Here is a 22,165-nt window from a genome sequence, read left to right as displayed (position 1 = left end):
GGTGCCTCAAAGCCAGCTCCAGTGCCATTCTGTTTTACCAATGATGTCGATGGAAGGATCTTGATGCTTTGAGAGCATCTCTCTGGCCCCTAACTGACATCAGTGCTTTCACTGGTGCTAATGCCAGCTTCTTGTGCATCACTCCTGCCTTAACAGAAGTCTTACACATTCTGTCCTTGGAAGAATGGTGGTTCTTCTCCTTACACAACGGTGTCTCTCAAAGTCTGAAGTCATATATGGATTCCGCCTTTTGATCTTGTCCTTGTGCTGGGGTATCAGTCTCAATTCTGAATCTGCCAATCCAATGATGGGTTTGTTGGAACTAGTCTTGATGTAGCAGCAAACCGAAGGCCCCAGTGCCAAAATAGTCTGTGTGATATGGCCAGTGCTGATTTTGATGACATCTTTTCCTGTTTTCCTTTCATGGCTGGCCCCTAGGCTGTACTGTCCGCTTGAGGGAGTAGTAGTTGACAGTGACCCTTTTTGTACCTTGGAAGCAATAGTCTCCTTCAGGTGTGACAAGAAGCTCATCAACTGCTTAAGTAGGTGTAGTTTTAGCCACATGTCCCTTGACATGCCGAGTCCTTGGGGGGGACTTGCACACTGAATACTTATGGCTATCCTTCAGACAAACCAGACATTGACCATACCCATGGACCAGGGGGATGAGTCTGTTGCTGGCTGGGCAGGGTTTAAACCCTGAAGATTTAGAGTCCACCATGATGGTTGATGTGAGACACATCGCCCCACCATACAGGAGGGTATGGAGGTTTTGGGTTTTTTTGGATCATCCAAGTTCAAGAAAATAGAGAGTAAGAAGGATGAAAATAGATTTTCTTTACCAAAACTAGCTGAGAAAAAGGACAAATATAATTAGGAGTAGAGGGTCAGACACTCACTGGATTCCTTCTTGCTGCCATGGGTGGTAAGAGGGAACTGAGGGAGGGTTGTGGCCATTCTTACTTCCATGCCCTCACATAGGAGAGCAAAGAGGCACAGGACACATGTGCAGCCCCAAAAGACACAATTTTAAAAAAATCCTGCGCGTGATGCACATGCACAATGAGATCCATACTGACACATACCCGAACACTCAAGTGTTATGAACTTTCTCCTACTTAGCCATGGTATCCAAAAATCTAGCACTGAACTTCAGTCTGTGACAGTGTCCAGGTTCTGGGTACAGTTAGAAGAAAAACTGTAGTGCTCTGCAGGCAATGAATGGCTAAAATTAATGAAACTAAATTGTTGTTAAAGCTCTAATTACCAGTGTAGCTGTGTGCTTGCAGTGTAAAGGGAAAGAAAAGACGACAACAAAGGAACATAAAAGACAGGCTGGGAAGAGGGAAGGAGCAGGAAGAAAAGCACTTTAATGATGGGAAAATAGGTTCTTGCCCCCAGGCATAAGGTAACCTGCACTATAACGCAGAAATATAATGACTACTATGTGCTGCCTAGAAAATTGTTTTCATTAGGTCAATAAGCCCCAAATATCCCCTTAATTTTGACTATACAAGATTTAAAACTGCACGAGGGTTCTTTTAAAGCCATTTGCACACCATATTTAAATCAGTAAGAGTCCCCCATGTGCCAAGTAGTGAAAGCAGAAAAGCCCCCCACCCCAATTAATCAATCAGAAAACGTATTTTATATTTGCATGGAAAACATGTATAGAAGCATCAAGGGCACAGCCAACGAAATAAAATAAGAAACAATTACTGAGACGGTGCAGAATGAAAGCCAAAACCAACAGTACTTGGAACTGGTTGAGCAACAGTCAAACTGATTGTTTTTCCTTCATTGTGTGACAGATGGAATTTTGAGAGAGTTTGGAAAGGAACAAGGATATTCAAAAGATTAAAACGTTTATAAATAGGAGCATTCTCATTGATATCAGGATTAAGGTTAGATCACCATGCTGAGAACAGTGACCAAGTGGGGGGGGGGGAGGGGGAGAAAAAAAAATCACAGAATAAGTGATTATATCTACAGCACCACAGTGGGAAATGTGCAGATAGATTTGTAGAGAAAGATTCTGATTTCATTTTTTCGTTTCTACCTTTTGAGCTGCTGGGATGGAAGAAACTTGGTTTGTTTGATGGGGAAGGGGGATGACTTGGGTTGGAAGCAGTACTGTTGGCATTGACGGAGGGTGGCTGGAATGAGGTGGAAAGAAAGATGCCATCTGAGACTGGGCGCGGCTGGCGGAAGGACTGCTGTGGCAGAAGGGTGGCAGGAGGAAGGTCACCATAAGATTTTCTTGTGCTGGAGTACTTATCCTGACCTGCTAGAGTGGAATCCTCCTCCTCCTCATCATTGTATGCAACAAACTTGGCAGTATAAACTGTGTCAGGGGAGAGGACCTGTGTTTTGAGGTAAGAGGTGTTTCGCTGAGGTGGGGGAGGAGGAGCATTAGATGAAGGGGGTGGGGGTGGGAGCTCATATTCCCGTGGAAGCGGAGGTCTGTACAGACCAGGCTCGTCAGGTTCCAGTAATCTTCGTTCTGCCTCATCATGCTGTCTGCGCCTTTCAGCTTCCAAGCGGTTGTAATACTCCTCCTCCTGTCGCCTCTGTAGGCCCGTAGGAAAGAAAAGTGCAGTAATCAGAACAAGAGAAACATTTAAATATAGGATGGATTTAGGTTCTCCTCCACAAGAGCACTGAACAGATCCCTCATCTCCCTTCCCCCGCAATGAGTAAGGAAGCCACTCCAAATCATTATACAAAGAGTATGTTTACTAATGTGAAAATGACAGAATTGTCCTGTAACACAATATTAATTCTGAGCTATGTCTGGAGTTGCTGCATGCTCTACGCTGACAACATATTTGTGTTAACAAAAATAAAGCTGTATTGACTAAAGGAATTCCCTGCACTCATCTTTTATAAAGTTAGAGTTGATAAAGTAAGGATTTAGCAAAGCTGCAAAATATTTAAGAAAGAATGAAAACAAATATAATGGGTCATCTTAGAAAGGAACTTTGGAAGAGAATACAACTCTGCCTTATCCCTTCTGAATAGGCCATCAACAGAGCTTTGGAGCTCACTGATTCTACAAGCCTAAGTTATATATATTAGAAAAATAACTTCATGCAAGGACAAGTTGTGACTTGTGCAATTTAATTTTTTAAAAAATGCTTTAATAAATCTCTTGAAGTGTCTTCTACAAATTCATGAAGAAAATGCTACACCCATGATGTTTCTATAGGGCCATAATAAAAGTAATCTGCACTGAACTCTTGGGTGAACCTGACGAATAGATGTGCATAGTAAAGGTACAGTATGTATTATTTGAACCCTACCATCTCAGAAGCTATCATGTGACTACCATATGTGAACAAAGTTTCCTATATTTTTCCAGTTTAAGGGGTTTTTTATTGTTCTGTGAAACAACACAATTTTCATCAACACCTGTCAGAACTCCATTGTGAGTTAATAGATACTGATCTATTTTGGACTTTCACTACAAACTGTGGCGGTCAAATTCTATCATTTCTTGATTCACTAACTACTGAATATTTGTATTTTGTATTCTATGTATTCTATCATTTCTTGATTAACTACTGAATATTTGTATTTTGCAATCACACAGGTAAAACATGATTTCTTGTTAAATTAAGAAATTTATAGTATATAGTACAGCTTCTTGAAAAAACTTGTAATTTGTGGCAGGGTGCCTAGAGTTTTGAATACACATTTTTACAATAAAAATAAGTAAATAAATATATACTCTTCTTAAACAGCCCGAGAATCTTCTTAACTAAAGAAGTCAGAGCCAGTTACCCTTCTGTTGGTTACGTATGAAATACTATTTTCCCTTTTGAAGGCTCTAGTATATTTAGGTGGCACTAAATTTGTAACGATCTCTGACTTATATGTAACTGTCTCTGAGATAGATCAGAATTGCCAGTCATAAGAGCCTTTCATCTGTAGGTGACCCAAATATCATTAGGATGTACCACATCACCGAAGTTAGAGATGGAGAATATCTATTTATTACTGATCAATCTTATCCACCCTCCACCTCTAACTTTCCTATGATATGACCTCCAATACTTTGCTGAGTCCAGTTGTGTGCCTGTGATCCTAGTGATGGGGTTACCACCACTTCCCCTGGAAAACTATTGTTTTAGATTTTCTTTTGCTCATTTTCAGTGGTGTAGGAATAATGGTCTAACAGGTCTTAGAGCTTTTACATTTTTTCCCTACTTGGTCTTCCCAGCAGGAGCTCCTCCTATCATTAAAACATCCTTCTCCATTCTGAAGTCACAGTTTCACTAAAATCCAAGTTTTCATTCTGAAGAAACCAGATTGTCACTGCTCAAGTGAAATCTTACAGTGGGTGGGATGGTTCTACATCTACCACACAGAGTCAAATAAGAAGATTGAGACCTTAAGAAATTTATCATAAAAATTTTAGAACATCATGTATGCGTTTTTAAGGGACCCAAAAGTCTGGAGTTTTGGAGTGTACCTAACTGTATATAGCGATCCAATTTCCTGCTAGATCACATTCAGGTCTAATAGCTTCTTGCATAAAAGAACCTACTCCTAGTAATTTTTCTCCAGATTCAAACAAATGTAACAAAAACACAGTGGAGCATTCTCTCCGCTTCTCCATCTCTGAATTCTATACATTTTTTTTTTGTATAAGAAATAGATCTTTCTAAAACCTACTATATCAATCAAACAGCAATTTTTTGTTTCTGCTTTTAAGAACACTGAATGTTAGTGAATTACAATAAAGTACCCAAAGACAATACGAAGCTCTTCTATTGAGTCACCATAGTCTCAGGTTCTAAAACCCTGCATTAAGTTCCAGGATGATTACTGCTGGGGCAGGCTGGCAGGTCAGTCAGCTCCAACACAGACAAAAGCAGCGTGGGAATGTCTTTTTCAGGTAGAAGAAAATGGAAAGCCAAGGTAGAGAAGGCTCTGAAGGTAAACTCTAGCAGTGACAACCAAGCTCAGGGAGGACACTTAGCCTGAGATTTCTGTTGTGTTATTGTTTGTGAGTTACCAATAAATGCAAAAGCCATGAATGACATGAGTCTGGACATTAACCTAGTCTCTTCTATTTTGGATGGTAGAGGGTCTGAGCCCATGAATATTACCATCATGTTAATATATTCACCTCCCCCCTATAGCAAAACCAAATTGTTTATGGTCAGGCTAAGTAGGTGAAGCCTACAAAGAATTCTTCCTGCACTCAGAGGACCATAACCTTTTCTTCAGCCTCCCTCTTGGTCCGCTCCTCCTCCTGGCGCCGGCGCTCTTCTTCTTGCCTGGCCCTATCTTCGGCTTCTCGCTTACGCATCTCTTCTAACTGTTGCTGCCGTCTACGCTCTTCATCCTGTAACTAACAAAGACTTGTCTTTAATTGTTTATGAAATCACCTCCCCCTGGATAAGTCAGAGAGCACATACCTGGAGCATTCATTTTAAAAATTGACCAGTTTAATTCAAAACACTACACTACAGCAGACCAATAAAGTTTTCCCTGTCCAACTATAATTTATTATATTATATTTTCCCTGAAAGTCCCTAAAAACCATACAGAACTTCTAAAATTTGTTGCACATAAAGGATGAGAAATGTATAGGAGGGAATGTACTGCTTTCTTTTCGCTGCTGAGTTTTACAACAGCTGTACACAACCAGAGACACTTTTGGGGACATGGACTGTTCAGTTCCACCTACATTTTGCCATTATGGGAAATTCTACATATAGTTAACTAAAATGAATCAGCAGAATTCTATTAAACTCTATTTAAAAACTACCTTGCTAGTAAGATTGTACATACGCGTACTGGACCCCGACAGCAGTATAGTGACTTACAGTCCAGACCACTTTAGTAATAAGTGTTTCACAGGTGAACTGAAATTAGACATTTGGAATCAACATTCCACAGCTCCAACAGCTACCAGCGTGTTTATTTTAGATTGGGATTAAAGCATTGAACAATCATGACGTTTTAGTCAAGGAGTCAATCCATTTAAAGTAAGAGGCTCATGTGGCAAGTCTACAAATACCCTCAAAAGATAAAGTCTCCCTCCCAGTGTTTCTACAACAGATCCGCACAAGGAAAACAGACAATGAAGTAAATCTTTGGCTACTTGAATCTAACACTGCTAATACATAAACCTCAGATAAATGTAGATACAATTGTCTATCAGACATTATAATAATACACTGATCAGACAAATTAGCACCACTACAAATATATTTTTGCATGGTTCACTGAAGCGGTTCAGGAACTGCTGCCTATGATGGAGAGAGTACTCATTTGAACAACATATCTCTAAAGTACAGAAACTATCTGCCATCAAAGTTGAGTCATGTTTCTTATTGCTATGAGCTTATATTTTTACATTAAACTTTTCACAGTAAAATTTATTAAACTGATTTTACTTCTGTGTTTCCTAAAGTTGTCATAATGTTTACATGTGGTTTTCTGCTAAATATATTCAGTCTCCTCTTGTTCACAATCAAGCAGTTCATGCACATATATGGTATGTCTACACTGCAATTAGACACCCTTGGCTGGCCTGTGCCAGCTGACTTGGGCTCATGGGCTGTTTAAGTGCAGTGTAGATGCTGGGAATCCAGCTCCAGCCCAAGCTCTAGGACTCTCCCACCTTTCAGGGTCCTAGAGCCTGCGCAGCAGCCCGAGAGTCTATATACCCCGACAGATTACAGCATAGTGGGAAGAGACAATGATATTTCTGCAGCGAATCTTCATATAAGGGATCTAAATTCTCTCCCTATTTCCCATCGATTTGAGCATGTAACTCCAATTAACACCAACAGAAGGGAGGATATGCATTTGAAGACAAAAAACCCTTTAAACTTTCATTTTGATATCCAGTGTCAAATATTGAGTGAAGGCTTCCTAATGTTGCAATGGAATTTTTTAAACTAAATCTAAATGAGTCTATTGTTCCATTAAATGATTGCCATCAGATTTATAAATATACAATTTCTTGTTAAAATATTTAACCTAAAAATGGAAATACCTAGGCAAAATTCTTTAAAAACATACCTTTTTAAAAATATTCAGTTTCTTTTTTTATCTGATTGCCAGTTAAGGAAGAATTAGTTTCTTTGCTAAACGCCCTGAAAACTGGATTAACTTACATGTATCTGCTGGTGTCTGATTGTAGGTTACATCCTCTATAGATCACTGTCGTCTCATATACCCTTACATGCATAATTAAGTCAGAGGATTATCAAGTATGCATGTCAAAGCTGAGAATTCCTCTGATTAGATGGTCAAAGTTACAAACACCAGAGTGTGCTAATCTTTGAAGACCAGTTCATGGTCGTCAAAGTGATCGATTTATTTTTTTTTAAATAAAAATGATTTAGTATTCATATCGGCATGTATCTGGTGAATATTTTTCAGAGGATGTTACCTTTGAACTCCAGTTACAGGAAAGTAAGTGGCTTTTATAGTTTTTGACACTACACAAAAGTAGAGAGAAGGCTCAAATACACTCAGTACAACAGGGAAAGCAACTAAACAAGTTTTATAAAATATCTGTTATAAAAGAATGGATCTGTTAATAAAAAAAAACTTATCACAATTAAAAGCCTATTGGAATAAAGATCTCTTCTTCCCTTCCCCCTTTTACAACAATTCACCAATTTAGCATAAGAATTAATCTTATGGTACCAAATGATGATATGGAAGGGCAGGAGAGATGAAAAATTCAGAAAAAAATGTCCTCGAGAAAAATACTTTTCCACTCAAAGAAAAAATTGGCAAAAATAAGTCTTAATGAGAGAATAAAGGAGAACTTTTTGACTTTGTCCCACTTAAAGAGAAATATTATTTGTATTTCTAGAGCACCAAAAAAGGAAGAAAAAACCCCATGCAATGTGCCAATTTTGGAGCTGATATCAATGTGTTGACCACAGTAATTTTGGAAGGACAGCTGTATCAGGTAGGAATGTGCCAGCCAGATCAGAGGCTATTCTAAACCTAAATCCTAGGAAACAGGCCAAGAGTGATAAATAAGGCTGAAGTGGGAGAGGATCGAGTGATCACTACAAGATGACACCTCATTTCTGTATGACCTAGATAACTAGCTTCTATTTAGCAGTAGTCACACACATCAAGAAAGGACTGCTGAGATGGCAAGGCACTCCATACTGCTTGAAGCAATTAGCTTTTGTGACTGTGTGCACTGGTATACTATACTAACCCTACAAGAGGTAAGTAAAGCGCATTTAATTTCTCAATTTTCAGAACAGTGAGATGAAAATTTACCCACAAGTCCCATTTACATCAACAGGATTCTTGCAATTAAGATTCCCATACACTAGTTTGAATATTTAGAGTAGTCTTTTCTAATACAATTTTTTTTTTTAATTTAAAGTTTACACATCTGTCTGGTCTGACATTCAGTTAAAGGGACACCTGTCAATATAACTTCAAGACGTGCAGTACAGCTTAAGACCCAAAGTACTGTTTATGTGAAGAGAGACATGTTACATGTAACATGAAAAAAGTTCATTTGCTCTATATTCAGTACCTTTCCTTAAGTATTTTTTGTTTAAATAGTAAAGAATAGAAAAGAGGAGCAGTATACACAGACATCCAAGAATAATTAATAGATCACTAGGTACAGAAGCATGAACTTTCCCTTCTCCTCTATCCTAGGTAGGTTGGTTTACCATATAAAATGTCAAGAGTTCATCAGGTCCCATAATCCTTGGTTTACTGTGTGGCCAACCTGGACTTCCAACACAGTCTAGCTCAGGACAACAGCCAAGCAACTTCTTCCAAGTTGTTCCTCTAACAGCGGACTAATTGTGACTCTGCTAATTCTTCTCACATGGTACTGCTGTGATATGCTAAGTGTGTAGTAGCCCAGACTGCAAAAGTACCAATTATGCTCTCCAGTTCTCTCAGGGCAGCATGATGTGACTCTGCCCAAAACTTAATGCACAGCTTCAATAAACTAAATATCTAATCTTAATTAGATACCCTATTTCCCTCACATAACAGCCCAAGGGGGTAAAAAAGGAAATCAGTGCTAGAGTATTAGGAGCTGTTGAGCTTAATTCATGGGAATGGCTTGTGTGCACGGGACTTCAAACTGTACAGAATAAAGATGGGGTTGTTAGGAACTTTTAAAAATAAAGTTATAAAATATTTTAAAAATTTATCTTTCTATATAGAGGCTTAATACAGGGGAGGGTCAGTTAGAATCAATAATGGCCCCACAGAATTTAAAAGGAAAAACACGAAACCTGACATTTTATACTTTGAAGTTTTCATTAACCACTTTAGGGCCTTTTTGAACATAGAAGTTACACTGTTCATTCTACAGGTCTAAATATACAATGAATGTTCTTCAACTTCATTTTCCTGTAGAAAGCAGACAATCTTGGGTACATAAAATGATATGGCAGAGGTGCAACAAAAATGTAAGGAGTATTATCACTAAAGTTCAATATTGCCCTCCCCAACAATTCAAAAAATCAGACAAGATTTAAAAAAAGCTCATGAGCTTGGCTTAGAAATGATGAAATTTTTAAAATAATACATTTGGGGCTCTTTTTATTTGTCTTCTGCTTTTTTGCCTTTAGGGTTCACATTTTCAAACTTTTCTCCAGAACACTGTAAAAATGAAAGATGAGATTCTTAACACAATGACTGCAGGAACTGGAGCTTTAAGAAAAACACCAAATATTCCAAGAAGTGTGATAAAAACCTTGAGAGATGGCAACACCAAAAGCAGGAATATCCATGGCTTTTCTGAATGTACTTGTCTCATTCAGAAAACAACTGAGAAAGCTCACCTGTTTTGTTGCTGCCAGAGGACTTTGAGATTGGTTATAACAATAGTAGTCTGGCACAGAGATACTACAGTAGTAAGTGTTTTAAATACATGTTATAAATTAGCTGAAGCATACATTTTATACATTGGTCTTATAAAGCAGTATTTGCATTTCAATACCAAAATTGGGCAAAATTTTGCACAGTCACTTTTTCATCTTTTGAGTGGTACAAATAATTTGTATCTACGGGACCTGTACCACGCATTGGTTCAGATACATGAATTGCATTCAGATTATACAGTAACTAATTTTTAAAGGTGAGAGTTTCTTTTCTAGAGGGCTACAGGAAACATTTCAATTATCTGCTCATTCTCAATGCTGGCAATAGGTACCCCTTTATATACTGGTTTAGCAATTACTGCCCTAAAACCACCACTTAAACAAGAGATTTTCCATCTCAATTTTAAATGTAAATGAATGGTATCAATCCAAATGAAATGGCAGTTTAGGAAAAGAAAGTAAGAGACAAGTTTTCTGATTATGTTTGTGAATTAGTTGGACATACTAGTTCAGGAGCTGTTGACCTGAGTTAGTGCTTCATTCTATTACAGAAAAATATAAGAAAGTAAGAGAACTTATTGTTTACTGCTAATCAATGGAGAAGCTAAACTGCTACACAAAGCCATCACGGGGGAGGATAGGGAACATGACTTTTTAAAGTAATAGGTCACGTACATTTTTGATGTCACTGGATTTAAAAATCTTGTGTATTTAAGCTGCTAAAACAAGTTCATATAAATCTCTGAAGAACGGCAGGACAAGTTTTCTTTGGCTTAGGACTTAAAATGAAATAAGTGAAACAGAGAAAATCTCACCCCACAATTTGTTCCTTCCAACTGCTTAGTAAGATGTTATAAATATATAGTTACACAGAAATATCAAATACAGAGATTCATATTAGATCACAACTGCAAACAATTCAAAGCCACGGGTAGAACACAACATTTAAACAAGAGAAGTAGGAGGAGAGGAGTAAGAAAAGATTTAGAAACATTCAAAATGCATGCTTACAGTTAACTTACTGTATCACATCTTGATTCAGAACACCCCAGAAATGGCAAAAACAACATCCAATGCATTTTGGATCATTATTAATAAAGAAACAAAACAAAAATATCAAGAGGGGGAAGAGGTATTGAAGAGAAAGAAACAAGAACATACCAAATCTAGAACAGAGATTGCTGGCACAGCAGTCTGCTGCAGATAATAAGAGAAGGGGAAAAAAAAAAAGATGCACAGTGAAAATAAAGGTAAGTTTAGATTTGCACTATGCCAAAAGCATTTCCCTTTGATTTGATACTTCAGCTGTTTTAGAAAGGCATTAAAAAAAAGGAATTAAGAATTTTGGACACTAGATTGCTGAAAGGTCTGAACAGTGAAAACCCCAGTGTCCTAATGTGATAACATTTCAAATTAGCTATTCAGACACTCAAAAAAACAAAGCTAATGATGATCCTAGAGACACTATTTTTATTTGCATCTCTGGCATTATAGATAATGACATACAACAGAAGTGCAGACATTATCTTGAAAAAAGAGCAAGCAAACAGCTAATTTTAGTCCCTGTAGGAAACTTTTTACATGTTATAATTCAGGCTAGTATTGTGTAAAGCCACTAATGTTCTAAAATGTTGGAAAACCTCACTAACAGCTAATATTTAAAATTCATCCTTTTGGAGAAGAATGATATAATGTTATGCAATACAGTTGGCTACTCAACCCATTAATGATGTGGTTTTTTAGTCAAGCAATAATAAAAATGTTAAAGACTTTTTTGTGCAAATGGCAGTTTTATATGGAATTTAATGCCCATAGGCAACTGCTTATGTGTTACAATCACAAAGTTAGCAACACTGGCCAAGGATATATTTAGCCTTTCCTTTCATCAGTTTGTAAGTGTGGGGTATCTATTGCTTCAAAACAGTAATAAAGTTAGCCACAGGGTAAAAGGAAAGAAACAGATTATGGCAAGGGCACAAAGATTAAGTTTAGGAATTAGTGCCAATGGAGCTAATACAAAGCCAAGAGCTGCCAGAAAGAATCCGGAAGAAAAAATACTTCTCTTAATCTGACAGTTATTCTACAATGTCAAACAAATGTGCACAAATGTTTCTTAATGCCTGGCATTTGCTTACTACGGAGCTGATTAGATCAACTCTTAGAAGGACAAATAGCAGTAAAGATGCTCAACAAACTAAGGAACTAGCTTATAAGTCCTTCAAAGCAAAACTGTCAACTTGCAAATTCAGTATTCCTGGGGCTATGATTTATAAGAAAAAAAATAGTTTCTATATGGAAACAGTTTCTCAGTGAAGACAGAAAGGGCAGAATAAATTTAACAGATGGCATACAGTTGCATTACCTTCTTGCATGTAACAGCTGTAAATATAAACGGCTTTCACCAGTAAAGAAGCCAAATAAGATCTATTGGAGAGTTAGAATAAAATAAAGATGCTAAAGAAACACCACCCTTTTTTGTCCCCTCCCCAAAGACCTTCATTTTTATCCTTTATAAATAAAACTTCCAGAGCATACACCAGGCATAAACTTGTGTACATTACTTTGAGGGAATTACAGTCAATGACTACCTTTCCCCTATCTACATAGGGGATGCCATTTCTCTGAAGGAAAAGTTTTACAGCCAGGGAAAAAGATTTTGCTCTTATCTTTGCAGTCAGTTGCTTTGTACTTTTATAATACACTACTTAACTGGCCAAACTAAGGTAGTTTACAACATTTTTCTTTAGCATTTTCTATATAATGAAAGACAGGGACATTAAGACAGTCCAGTCCTCCTTTATCCTGTGACAATTTCATATTTTGTTTAACCAGTCTATTAAAGAACACAAGTTTAAATAAATGTTTACTATACTTGTGCCTAGAAAGGATTACCCCCTTTTACCCTGGCTCTTTTTTCAGCCTCCAGCCGTTGCATAATTAGCATGGTATCCACATCATCATCTTCTTCCTCATCATCATCCTCATCCTTTTGCTTTGACTCTTGGAGTCGTTTCTGGAACTGCCACTCGAGCATAAGTTTGCGCAGGCGGTCGTTCTCTTCTGCTGTACGATCGGGCTTGTTTTGAAGTTCCTGAATCTCTTTACTCAGCATGTCCACAATGTGCATCTGCTGTTGCTTCTCTAGCTTCTCCTTAGCATCCCGTTTCCAGGGATCAGGAGACAAGCTATCACTGGAGGACAGTTCTTCTTTGCTGATGGTGATGTACTGCAGATCTCTTCGTTCAATGGTTCGGGGTTGCTGTTGGGGCTGTAGCTCTCGAATGACAGTGTCCTGGGACCTCTGCAACGTTGAAGGCTTTTCTGGTTTCACCTGCTGCACAGAAACAGGAGGAACCATAGGCTGTGCAGGAATTAGTGGCTGAGTACGCATCTGGCCCAATTTCCTTTCCTGCTCACGACGCTTCCTCTCTCGCTCTTCCTCCAGACGTGCTTTTTCCTTTTCATACCACCGCTGATGCTCCTCTCTTTTTTTACGTTCTGCAGCAGCTACCTGCAAAGACACTTGCATTCCTAGCTGGTTTGGAGGGGGAGGTGGAGGCAGAGGCAAAGGCAAATCCATTTGCAGTCCATCAAAATCAGCTGCATAGTGCACTGGTGGAGGAGGGGGAGGTGGAGGAAGGTCTGTTCTGATTGGCTGGGAAACTGCCACTGGTGTTGGCTGGTTGATGACTGGAGTTTTCCAACGGCCGGGTCCACTTTTGGTTAAACAAGAACCAGGGGAAATAGATTTGGAGGAGTGGTTCAGATGCTCTTGGCTAGATGTGCTGGAATCCACAGATGAATTCATCCATGGATCACTGTCTGACTTTCGATCAATGTATTCTACATCCTTTCTTATAACCATCTCCAGACGATTCCTTTCTGGTTGAAAAACTTTATCATCTCGAAGTTCTTCCTGGGAATGAGCTGCACGCTGGAAGAAATAAAATGAAGTATGCATATTAGTTAATCTTTATATAATAAAATGTATATCCAATAAAAAACAAATGGATGACAAAAAATGCATTTCTACAACACAAAAAGCCTTCTTATCAATACATTTACATTTTTTTGGTAAAGTAGAGAACTTTTCATAACTAGAAAGTTTCTCAAGATTTTAATGTCCGCAACACCACAAAACCACTGAGCCTTTTAAACCATGCAAGCCCAGGAAGACTTTGTAAGCTCTGAGGCAGAGTTGTCATGTTGCACTGAGGGAATGATGAAAACAAAGCAGAGCTCATGCCAACAATCTCCCTCATCTCACTCAAGGTCTCAGGGCTTATCCTTAACAGCTCTTACCCATTTACAAACACACAGGCAGCCTGCAACAGTAACTCAAGTGCAATAACTCTCCAGTCCAGCTTACTGCTGGGCAGACAAACATTTTTCTTTCATGAACACAGACACACAAAGAGTGCTGAGGGAAGGGTGGGAATCATCCACTTACCCAACTGGGGGCATTCTCCCCTCTCTTGCCACTGTGGGAATTATTTGCAGTAGAGGATGTGGGTGCTTAGATGCCACACCTTACTCAACTACCTCCCAGTGATATTAAGCATTTATTAATTTGCACACTTACAGCATTTTAAAAGATATCAAGCACTAACTACTATTACTGCATAGAAAGTGGGAATTCAATTGGATATGAAAAATACTCAAACATGATTAGGCTGATGAAAACTATTTAAAGATTTTATTTTTTTCTTGAAGCAAATATTCATATTTGAGAATTAGAAAATTTTCAGTATTGACAAAGAATGTACAGACTTTCCACAAGTGACAGTGGAAGAGACTAACAATGCAAACTTCTCCATGCTTCCCCACCAATGACCTTAACTATGAACTAGAAAGAATGTCTTGTTTGGGATGAAAGGGTGTATATTTTATGCTCTATTAGTTCTGTAGCTCTGAACACATAGCTACTTGTGTCAGAAGCACTGGGAAGATGCACCTAGCCAAATAGTTTGCTAATGACTTATGCATTTAGATGATACAACAGGCATTTTAAGTCAGCCATTAGTTACTGCAACTTTCATGACCATGGCTCCAAATATAAATTTAGATGAAACTGCTCCTTAAAAGTGAATAACTAGTTAATTTGACAACAAAAAAATAACCAGAAGCGATCATCCAGTAAAATGATTTTACAATAATGAAATGATTCTGAAACTGAGAAAAATTATGCTTTTTAAAACAAAAATAAAACCCCATTAAAAACAATGCTTGTGGATTTCATTAAAAAGTAAATCGATGCTGTGAGATTTTTAAAGCTGATTTTATTTTAACAATGAAATTGAAAAGCGTTGATTGATATATGTGTTGTGAAAACCTAACGTATACTTTTCAAGTACTTGTGAAAAACAAACTCCCAGCCATTTGCTTTAGTAAAATGCATTTTTCCTGGCGGAATCAGGGTTTCATGCTGCAACTCAAGGTCTATACCTATCAGCAGCTCTCTCAATGTGGGGTATTTAGGTGTTGATGTTTAGCTAAAATATTTTTATAGCTATTAGCTATAATATGATGCGTTAATTTCCATCTTAAACCCTCATGAAAGTTAAATGAACATTGGGTTTGTGTTCTAAATTCTTAACAGATGTGAAAACTGGAAGTGTATTATAGGCAACAACTGCATATCAGCACAATCATACTAAGGTTTTACCTATAATCTTTTCTCAAGTGATTAATGCATTGACTTCAGTGGCACTATTGGCATGAGTGAGGATTACTCTCACAAGTAAGGTTTCCAGAGTCAGTTTCCTACTTTTCTTGTAGGATTGCTACCTCAAGAATCAAGAAAGAAAAGCTTTTCAAAAACTACTTTTGGTTTTAGCACCCAATTCTAAACCTTTTCTGTGCTTATTCTGAATGCTGAGGGACTCTGTATGGTGGTTTTTACAGAGGAAGATGGTGGGTGGACACTACTAGAGTGAGAGATGAGAGATTCTGGTTCAATTCCCTGGTCCACTGCAGATTTCCTCTGAGGCTTTGGGCAAGTCTATCCGTGCCTCAGTTTCCCCATCAACATAATAGAGAATTATAGTTATCTCCATCTCATAGAAATATTGTGACTATACATTAAATATTTTGAGAATGTCAGACTCTGTGGTAAATGGTTTCCATAATAGTACAACTGATCCTCTGGTTATAAAAACAGTGCGACAATTTACAAGTGACAGAAGTAAATACATTTCATTATAGATCTTGGGTTGGTTTTGACCTACAGATATTTCTGAAAAAAATATTAAAAAAAAGCCCCAACAACAAAACTACATGCAGGCACTGGGGTCTCTCTGTTTAAAACTTCTTGTGGAACTGGGACCTTAGTTTGCTTTAAAAAAAAAATTAAATGTTTTGAAAAAGAAAACCTAATATTTTGTATTACTTTGTCTTCAGCAAGCAGCAAACAGAAGGGAATGGTTTTTAAATACTTGACAGATTATTTCTAACCTGCATTGCAGCACTAATTGAGTCATTACTCTCTGCCTGGATCTGTGGTTTGTCTTCATAACTTGGCCACTGATTCTGAGCAGGACCCATTCGATCCTGGGATTTTGAAGCTGGGAATGTGAAATATTCTCTGGTATAGGTTTGTGTTGGTATAGGATAAGCTTCAGGTCTTGGTGGCAGTGTCTGCTCCTGTAAAAGATAGAGAGGATAGGTTAAAACTGATCTATCATACAGATTTCTGCAGATTTTATTTTATTTTAACTTCTCATTTCTTTTTTAACAAGTATATTTTTAGGCATTGTTCTTAATCCCAGAATCATATTTATTTGGTTGAAGCTAAGACTTTCTAAGATCAAAACTAAACTAGTAATTATGATTCAGGGTTTGAGTGCTCTGGAACTAAATACACAATGCTTATTGCATAAATTTACTTATAATAATAAAAAATGTGAATAGCAATGCAATAACCACAATTTTGTGACAATTTATGTTGCTGACTGAACATCGATAAAGCAACAGTAAAAAAGAATAAATACAAATAATTGAACAGTGGCATTTATTAAAAACCTTCAATAAAAACTTCAGCTTAACCCAAGCACACTACTTCTATTGAAATTTAAGTGACATTAACGGCCAATCCTTTTCTTGCCACTTCTGACCTCTGTACAAAGATTTCCAGTAGAAACTGAAGTTATCTTGGTGGTAGTTCCAGCAGCATAAGCATTCTTCCCTCCAGGGCTTGGTGGCTGATCTATTAGAGAGTTGAAGTAAGCATTGTTAATCATTAGTAACAGAAATTTGTCATATGTAATAGAACAAAACAATTAAACTTCATAATGTGGCAATAATAAAGCATTAATTAAATTAGTTATAATTGCTCTTTAATGAATGACTTTCCCCAAATTTTGCTGCAGTTATTACTGTGTCAGTATTTAAAATATAGTCTATATTTTAATCAAATCGTCTTCCAATTTTTAGATTTCAAAGACTAGTAATAATTTGCATGAAAAAAATTATTCTTAAAAAGAACAGAAGTGAAGTTTAGCTTACTTGCTACATTGGGACTGGAGCGATGATCAGCTCGATTCTTCATCAGTCTGTCATCCCCTGACAGCTTCTTTGGTTCATTATACTCTGTCCAAGGCAGCTGAGGGCTCTCAGGTGATCCATTTTGAGCAGAATTATTATACAGCTCAAAACCTTCACTCTTTGGTCGGGGTTTACCTGAGCCACGGCGGTCTGAAACTGCAACAGATTAAAATCTTTAAATTTTTGTTCTTATCCACTTGAACAACTGTTTCCTATTTTATTCTTGTTTAAAAAACGTTACTTAACTTTTATAGCTAAAATGAATCTTCTAGTATAACATACTGGATTTTAAAAGTTAGAATTCTTCAGATACACAATCCCATTCTGTTATACTGACAGTTCAAGATTCCTTTGATTTACAGGCTTCAAAAAGGTTTTTGAAACAAAGACACCACAATATTTAGCAAAGCCAGATGCACTTTTACTGAAAGAAGTCTCTTGATTAATCTGAAAGGCTTATCATGTCTGGGGTCGTGATGTAAACTGCAGTAATGAGGGTTTAATTCTTTTAACTCTTTCCTTCCTATATTGCAGCATTCTTTAATAATCTTTAGAAAGCTCCTCATTACAACTTAATCAATGAAAATTTATATAAAGTTGCCACATGGTCATTAAAATACCTCTGAAAGAAATTTTTGATTTATATTGGGGGGAAAAGCAATTTGGAAAAAATACCAAAGAATACTAGGTTTTAAAGGATCAGATATAGAAAATTAACTGTCATTTCAACACGATTCTCAGTGAAAAATCAATGACCATACATGGCCCAATGGCTTGTTTTGTTTTAAAATTATTTTACTGGTAATCACAAGTACCATAGCAACTTTGCAATCAGTGTTCTTTTGGAGACAGAGAAAAAGTGAATTGAATTCTTCGTCCCTTTGTGAATTTTGTGTATTCCATTTATTTAGATTGTAAATTCCTCTTGCTCTTAAATAAATTATATAGTATTTCTACTTAAGTGTTGATAAAACATTTACTGATGATTAGAACTGTGTATGTAATACAACTTTAAACAATGGTTACAACTGAGCTTACTCCTAGATAAGAGAAGTTATATTGCCATTCCATGGATTCTACATCTGTTTAAAATGTAAAATTTTGGGTATAAAATGCTAAACTACTGCTATTAACAGGAACATATGTATATATGTTTTCTCCACCTCTTCACATTACTCCCAGAAGCACATGCAAAAATCTTTATGAGATGAATTATGCAACTCATGTAAATTACAGGAGTAAAATGCTGCATCTTCTAATTGTTCATATTTCATTATGGATTGTTCAGGGATTATTTCTCCCTTTCACCAATGTTGGGGAAAAGGGCCTAAATTTGCAGCATCATCTTATGAAAATGTTAATCAGTTATTTATTTTACCTCTTTGCATCATTGGGGATGGCTGGTTAAGCAGTGTTGCCAGACCATGGTAAATTGCTCCTTGTTTTGCTACTTCTAGGGTCACTACAGAACCTGTTCTTGTCATAAGCTCTGCTGCCCTGTGACAGGAGTCAAACAGAAGAGAACTAAGCATAGTATTATTTAATTGGTGTTCTCTATACAATTGTTTTTATGTCACTGTTGCTAAACCAAGCATTCAACAACATTTTCTGTTTCACCACAGCACTTCTTTTCTATTCAGCTTCACACTTAAGTCACTTATTCTCTTTGGACAGTCAGAAAATAGCATCTAGAGATTTATGAATATAAAATGGGGAATGTACGCAGGCAGTTGTTATTCCTAATTTCCACAGTTCAATGCCAAATGTCAAAATGTTCAAGACAAAAGCTAGGACCAGTTTGCTTAAAAGATTTTATACTATGAATGAGAGTATACACTTTAAGAATTTAATATAATGATGTTTCTATATGGATACCTGTATCACAACTATAGCAATATTTGTTCTGAACATACTAAAATAATGGAGTGATAAGCTTTTGTTCCTGAGGCTATATGGAACCAATATAAACCAAGACAGAAATATCCTTAAGTCCAACTAATATTTCTTTCACAAAACTAACCAAGCCCTTCATTCACTGCACTCTCTCTCTGTTTTTACAAAGAGTATTCGCTTCCTCAACTCACATCATCTGAAAGCAATACTGTACCTTTCTTGGGACAGACCCACTAAACTTCGACCATCCACGCTGAGCAACTGATCACCTGCAGCTAGCCGACCATCCTAATTACACACGCAAGAAAAGAAAACACTTTATATATATAATCCTTACATGGGCTTAATCAAAATAAATGTAAATACATTTCATTAGTCCAGTTAAGAGAATTACAAATTTTTTATTGAAGCAATCTCTAAATTTATCTGATATTTTAACAACTTTAATATTTACAAACATTACTAACCACATCTGCAGCTCCTCCTTTTACAACAGACTTGACATAGATTCCAAGTTTATCTTGACCTGCACCCTGCGGATAAAAAGACATTTATGAGGTCATATTTAAATCTTCTCTTTTGTAAGAAAGTGTTCTATGAAACTGAATCTGTCTGTTACTTTAATATATCAACTCTGATGACTCATTTTAAAAAAACTTCCCCAACTTACAAAACGAGTGATATGGAAAAAGTTCACATCTTCATGACATCAAAGAAAGAAAAGGGCGTTAATATTAGGCGTCTTGAAACTGTAGCAACTAGAGTACAGGCAAAGGTTATTTGGTTCCATGACAATCAAAAGACTAGGAATAATCCAACAAGAAACAGATTTATTAAACCTGTGCTTAACAGTTAACTTGTAATCCGTTTTTAATGAAAGGATTTGTAGTTTTATAGGTATATTTATTAATCCAGCACAAGGACCTGGCTGTATCCTCAACTTCCCATGGTATACTAAAGCATTTCACTGCTACCCTGGCCATCTGGCTGGTGAAACAGAGGGCAGTTTGGAGGTGATTTATTTAACCTTGAGATGACTAAGGAAAGGGAGAAAAGTGCACTGTAAGTTCTTTGGGGCAGAGTCTGTCTTTCACTACATATCTGTAAAGCATCTAGCACAATGGGGCATCTAGGTGCTTATATAACACAAATAATAAATAATGGATACAGGAGAAAGGAGATGCAATCAAAAAATTCACTTTAATAGTTGACAGGTCCAAAATTTAAATCTACTGTAAAAGATTACCAAGGGAAGTTGTGGAATCCCCATCTTTGGAGGTTTTAAAGAACAGGTTGGACAACCACCTGTCAGGGATGGTCTTGGTATATTTGGTCTTGCCTCAGTGCAGGGGGCTGGACTAAATTACCTCTTAAGGTCTCTTCCAGCCCAAAATGGCTATGATTCTATCATGGAAAACGTCAGGAAACCTTAATAATAAATGGTGAATACTTACTTATAAACAATCCATAAACTTCAACTTAAAATATTACACTGATTTAGTATTGGTGAAAGTTGACCTGAGTGCCCTTGTGAATGAAGTCTTCTCTTTACCTATAGAGCTGCAGCAAGGCAAATTTCCTCTCCTCCCCACCATGCCTCAACCCTGATTACCGGTGTGGGTGGATGGGGAAGGAGCTTGTTCTAGAGACAACAGAAGTAGTGCCGATGCAGATCTTAGTGGAGAATGTGACATGGGAGCTGGAACTGACACCCAAACACATCTCATGTAGGGGCCAAACATCCATTAAATGAGAACAATTTTTAACCCTTACTGAGCTGATCTGGATTAATACTGATAACCTATACAAGGTCTGAAGCTCATTTTTCAACACCCTAAGGAACCTAATCCCACTGACTCTAACACTAGCACTTACAGAAAATGAGACCTGCTTGGAATTTATATGGGGTAGGTCTTCTACTCTTTGCACGCAAGGGTAATTCTTCACTGCTGTGAGACTCCTGAAAACCGAGTCTACAATCAAGTGCCACACCCTATCCTTAAAGGAATAGCTCTCATTAAGCAAAATATATGCATTAAAATACACCTCCACAACAAATCAGCAGAGCATTCAATTTTCTAAAGTGTTCTTCAGTATACAATAATTTAATCAATTAGTTCCAGGTCCTTACACTAGTATATATATAGTACTCCCCAGCATGGGTTGTAAGCAGGGATTGAACCCACAACCTTCAGATCCACAGCACAGACCATTTCAAGTACAACAGTAAATCATAGATTATGCATGTTACCTCTTTGTGTGGACCAAACCATACCAGAAAATATGGCACACACTTTGCAAGCGGGTTACACAACTATTGGGGAAATATCTCTCGAATATTATGTATCAAGATCCTTGGAGATTCTATTCCTGGCTATGAGAGCAGAGCATGGTCTAGTAGTCAGAGATAACAGTCAAGTATAATGATGCCCTTGTTTCGGTCACGTGCAGGGAATAATCTTGGGTTCTGTGGATGTTAATGCTTGAGTCATCACTTTAAAGGGCAGGTCCATTAGCACAAAAGCAGTAGCAGACTCACCCCCCTATATAGAGGGGATTTAGGGGACACTAGAGGGGAACAAAACCATATTGCATTAGCATGGGTTACACAAACACAATTTGGCACATTCCTTCTGAAAGACTGTGGCAGAATGGATAAAATGCGGGCCTGCCATATTAGAAAGTAGGGTTCTAAGGGTTCTGAGGCAACCTGTCAGTTATTTTACCTATAAAACAGAAGAATGAATAATAGTTGCCTCCCACAAGATAGAGATACAAGGCCTTAGTTAATAAGGGCTGTGAAGAGGATAGAAATATTCAGTCAGAAGAGTTCATATAGATAACTTTGCACAACATCTAATCCTCAATGGGCCAACACAATA

General features: G+C 37.3%; 1 protein-coding gene across 28 annotated transcripts in view; it reads right to left on the bottom strand.

Annotated features, from left to right (window-relative positions):
- Window positions 1-22,165, bottom strand: part of AFDN (afadin, adherens junction formation factor) — a 213,111-nt gene that overhangs the window by 11,500 nt on the left and 179,446 nt on the right. For 5 of the 28 annotated variants that reach the window (XM_038394708.2, XM_043511307.1, XM_043511305.1 and 2 more), the window contains 10 exons: window positions 19,751-19,816; window positions 19,498-19,571; window positions 18,769-18,887; window positions 17,352-17,546; window positions 16,961-17,052; window positions 16,302-16,490; window positions 12,751-13,782; window positions 11,010-11,045; window positions 5,225-5,359; window positions 2,060-2,570 (listed from right to left, as the gene is read on the bottom strand). In XM_038394708.2, coding sequence (XP_038250636.1) covers window positions 2,060-2,570; window positions 5,225-5,359; window positions 11,010-11,045; window positions 12,751-13,782; window positions 16,302-16,490; window positions 16,961-17,052; window positions 17,352-17,546; window positions 18,769-18,887; window positions 19,498-19,571; window positions 19,751-19,816 — 2,449 coding nt within the window. Of the gene's footprint in view, window positions 1-2,059; window positions 2,571-5,191; window positions 5,360-11,009; window positions 11,046-12,750; window positions 13,783-16,301; window positions 16,491-16,960; window positions 17,053-17,351; window positions 17,547-18,768; window positions 18,888-19,497; window positions 19,572-19,750; window positions 19,817-22,165 lie in introns of those variants that run through there. The other 23 variants (XM_038394712.2, XM_038394713.2, XM_038394711.2 and 20 more) reach the window with 12 other exon arrangements.

This window comes from Dermochelys coriacea, chromosome 3, assembly GCF_009764565.3.
Source record: "Dermochelys coriacea isolate rDerCor1 chromosome 3, rDerCor1.pri.v4, whole genome shotgun sequence".
In the NCBI taxonomy this organism is placed as follows: Eukaryota; Metazoa; Chordata; order Testudines; family Dermochelyidae; genus Dermochelys; species Dermochelys coriacea.
Note: the sequence above shows the minus strand (reverse complement) of the source record. Positions and strands in the feature narration are given on the sequence as shown.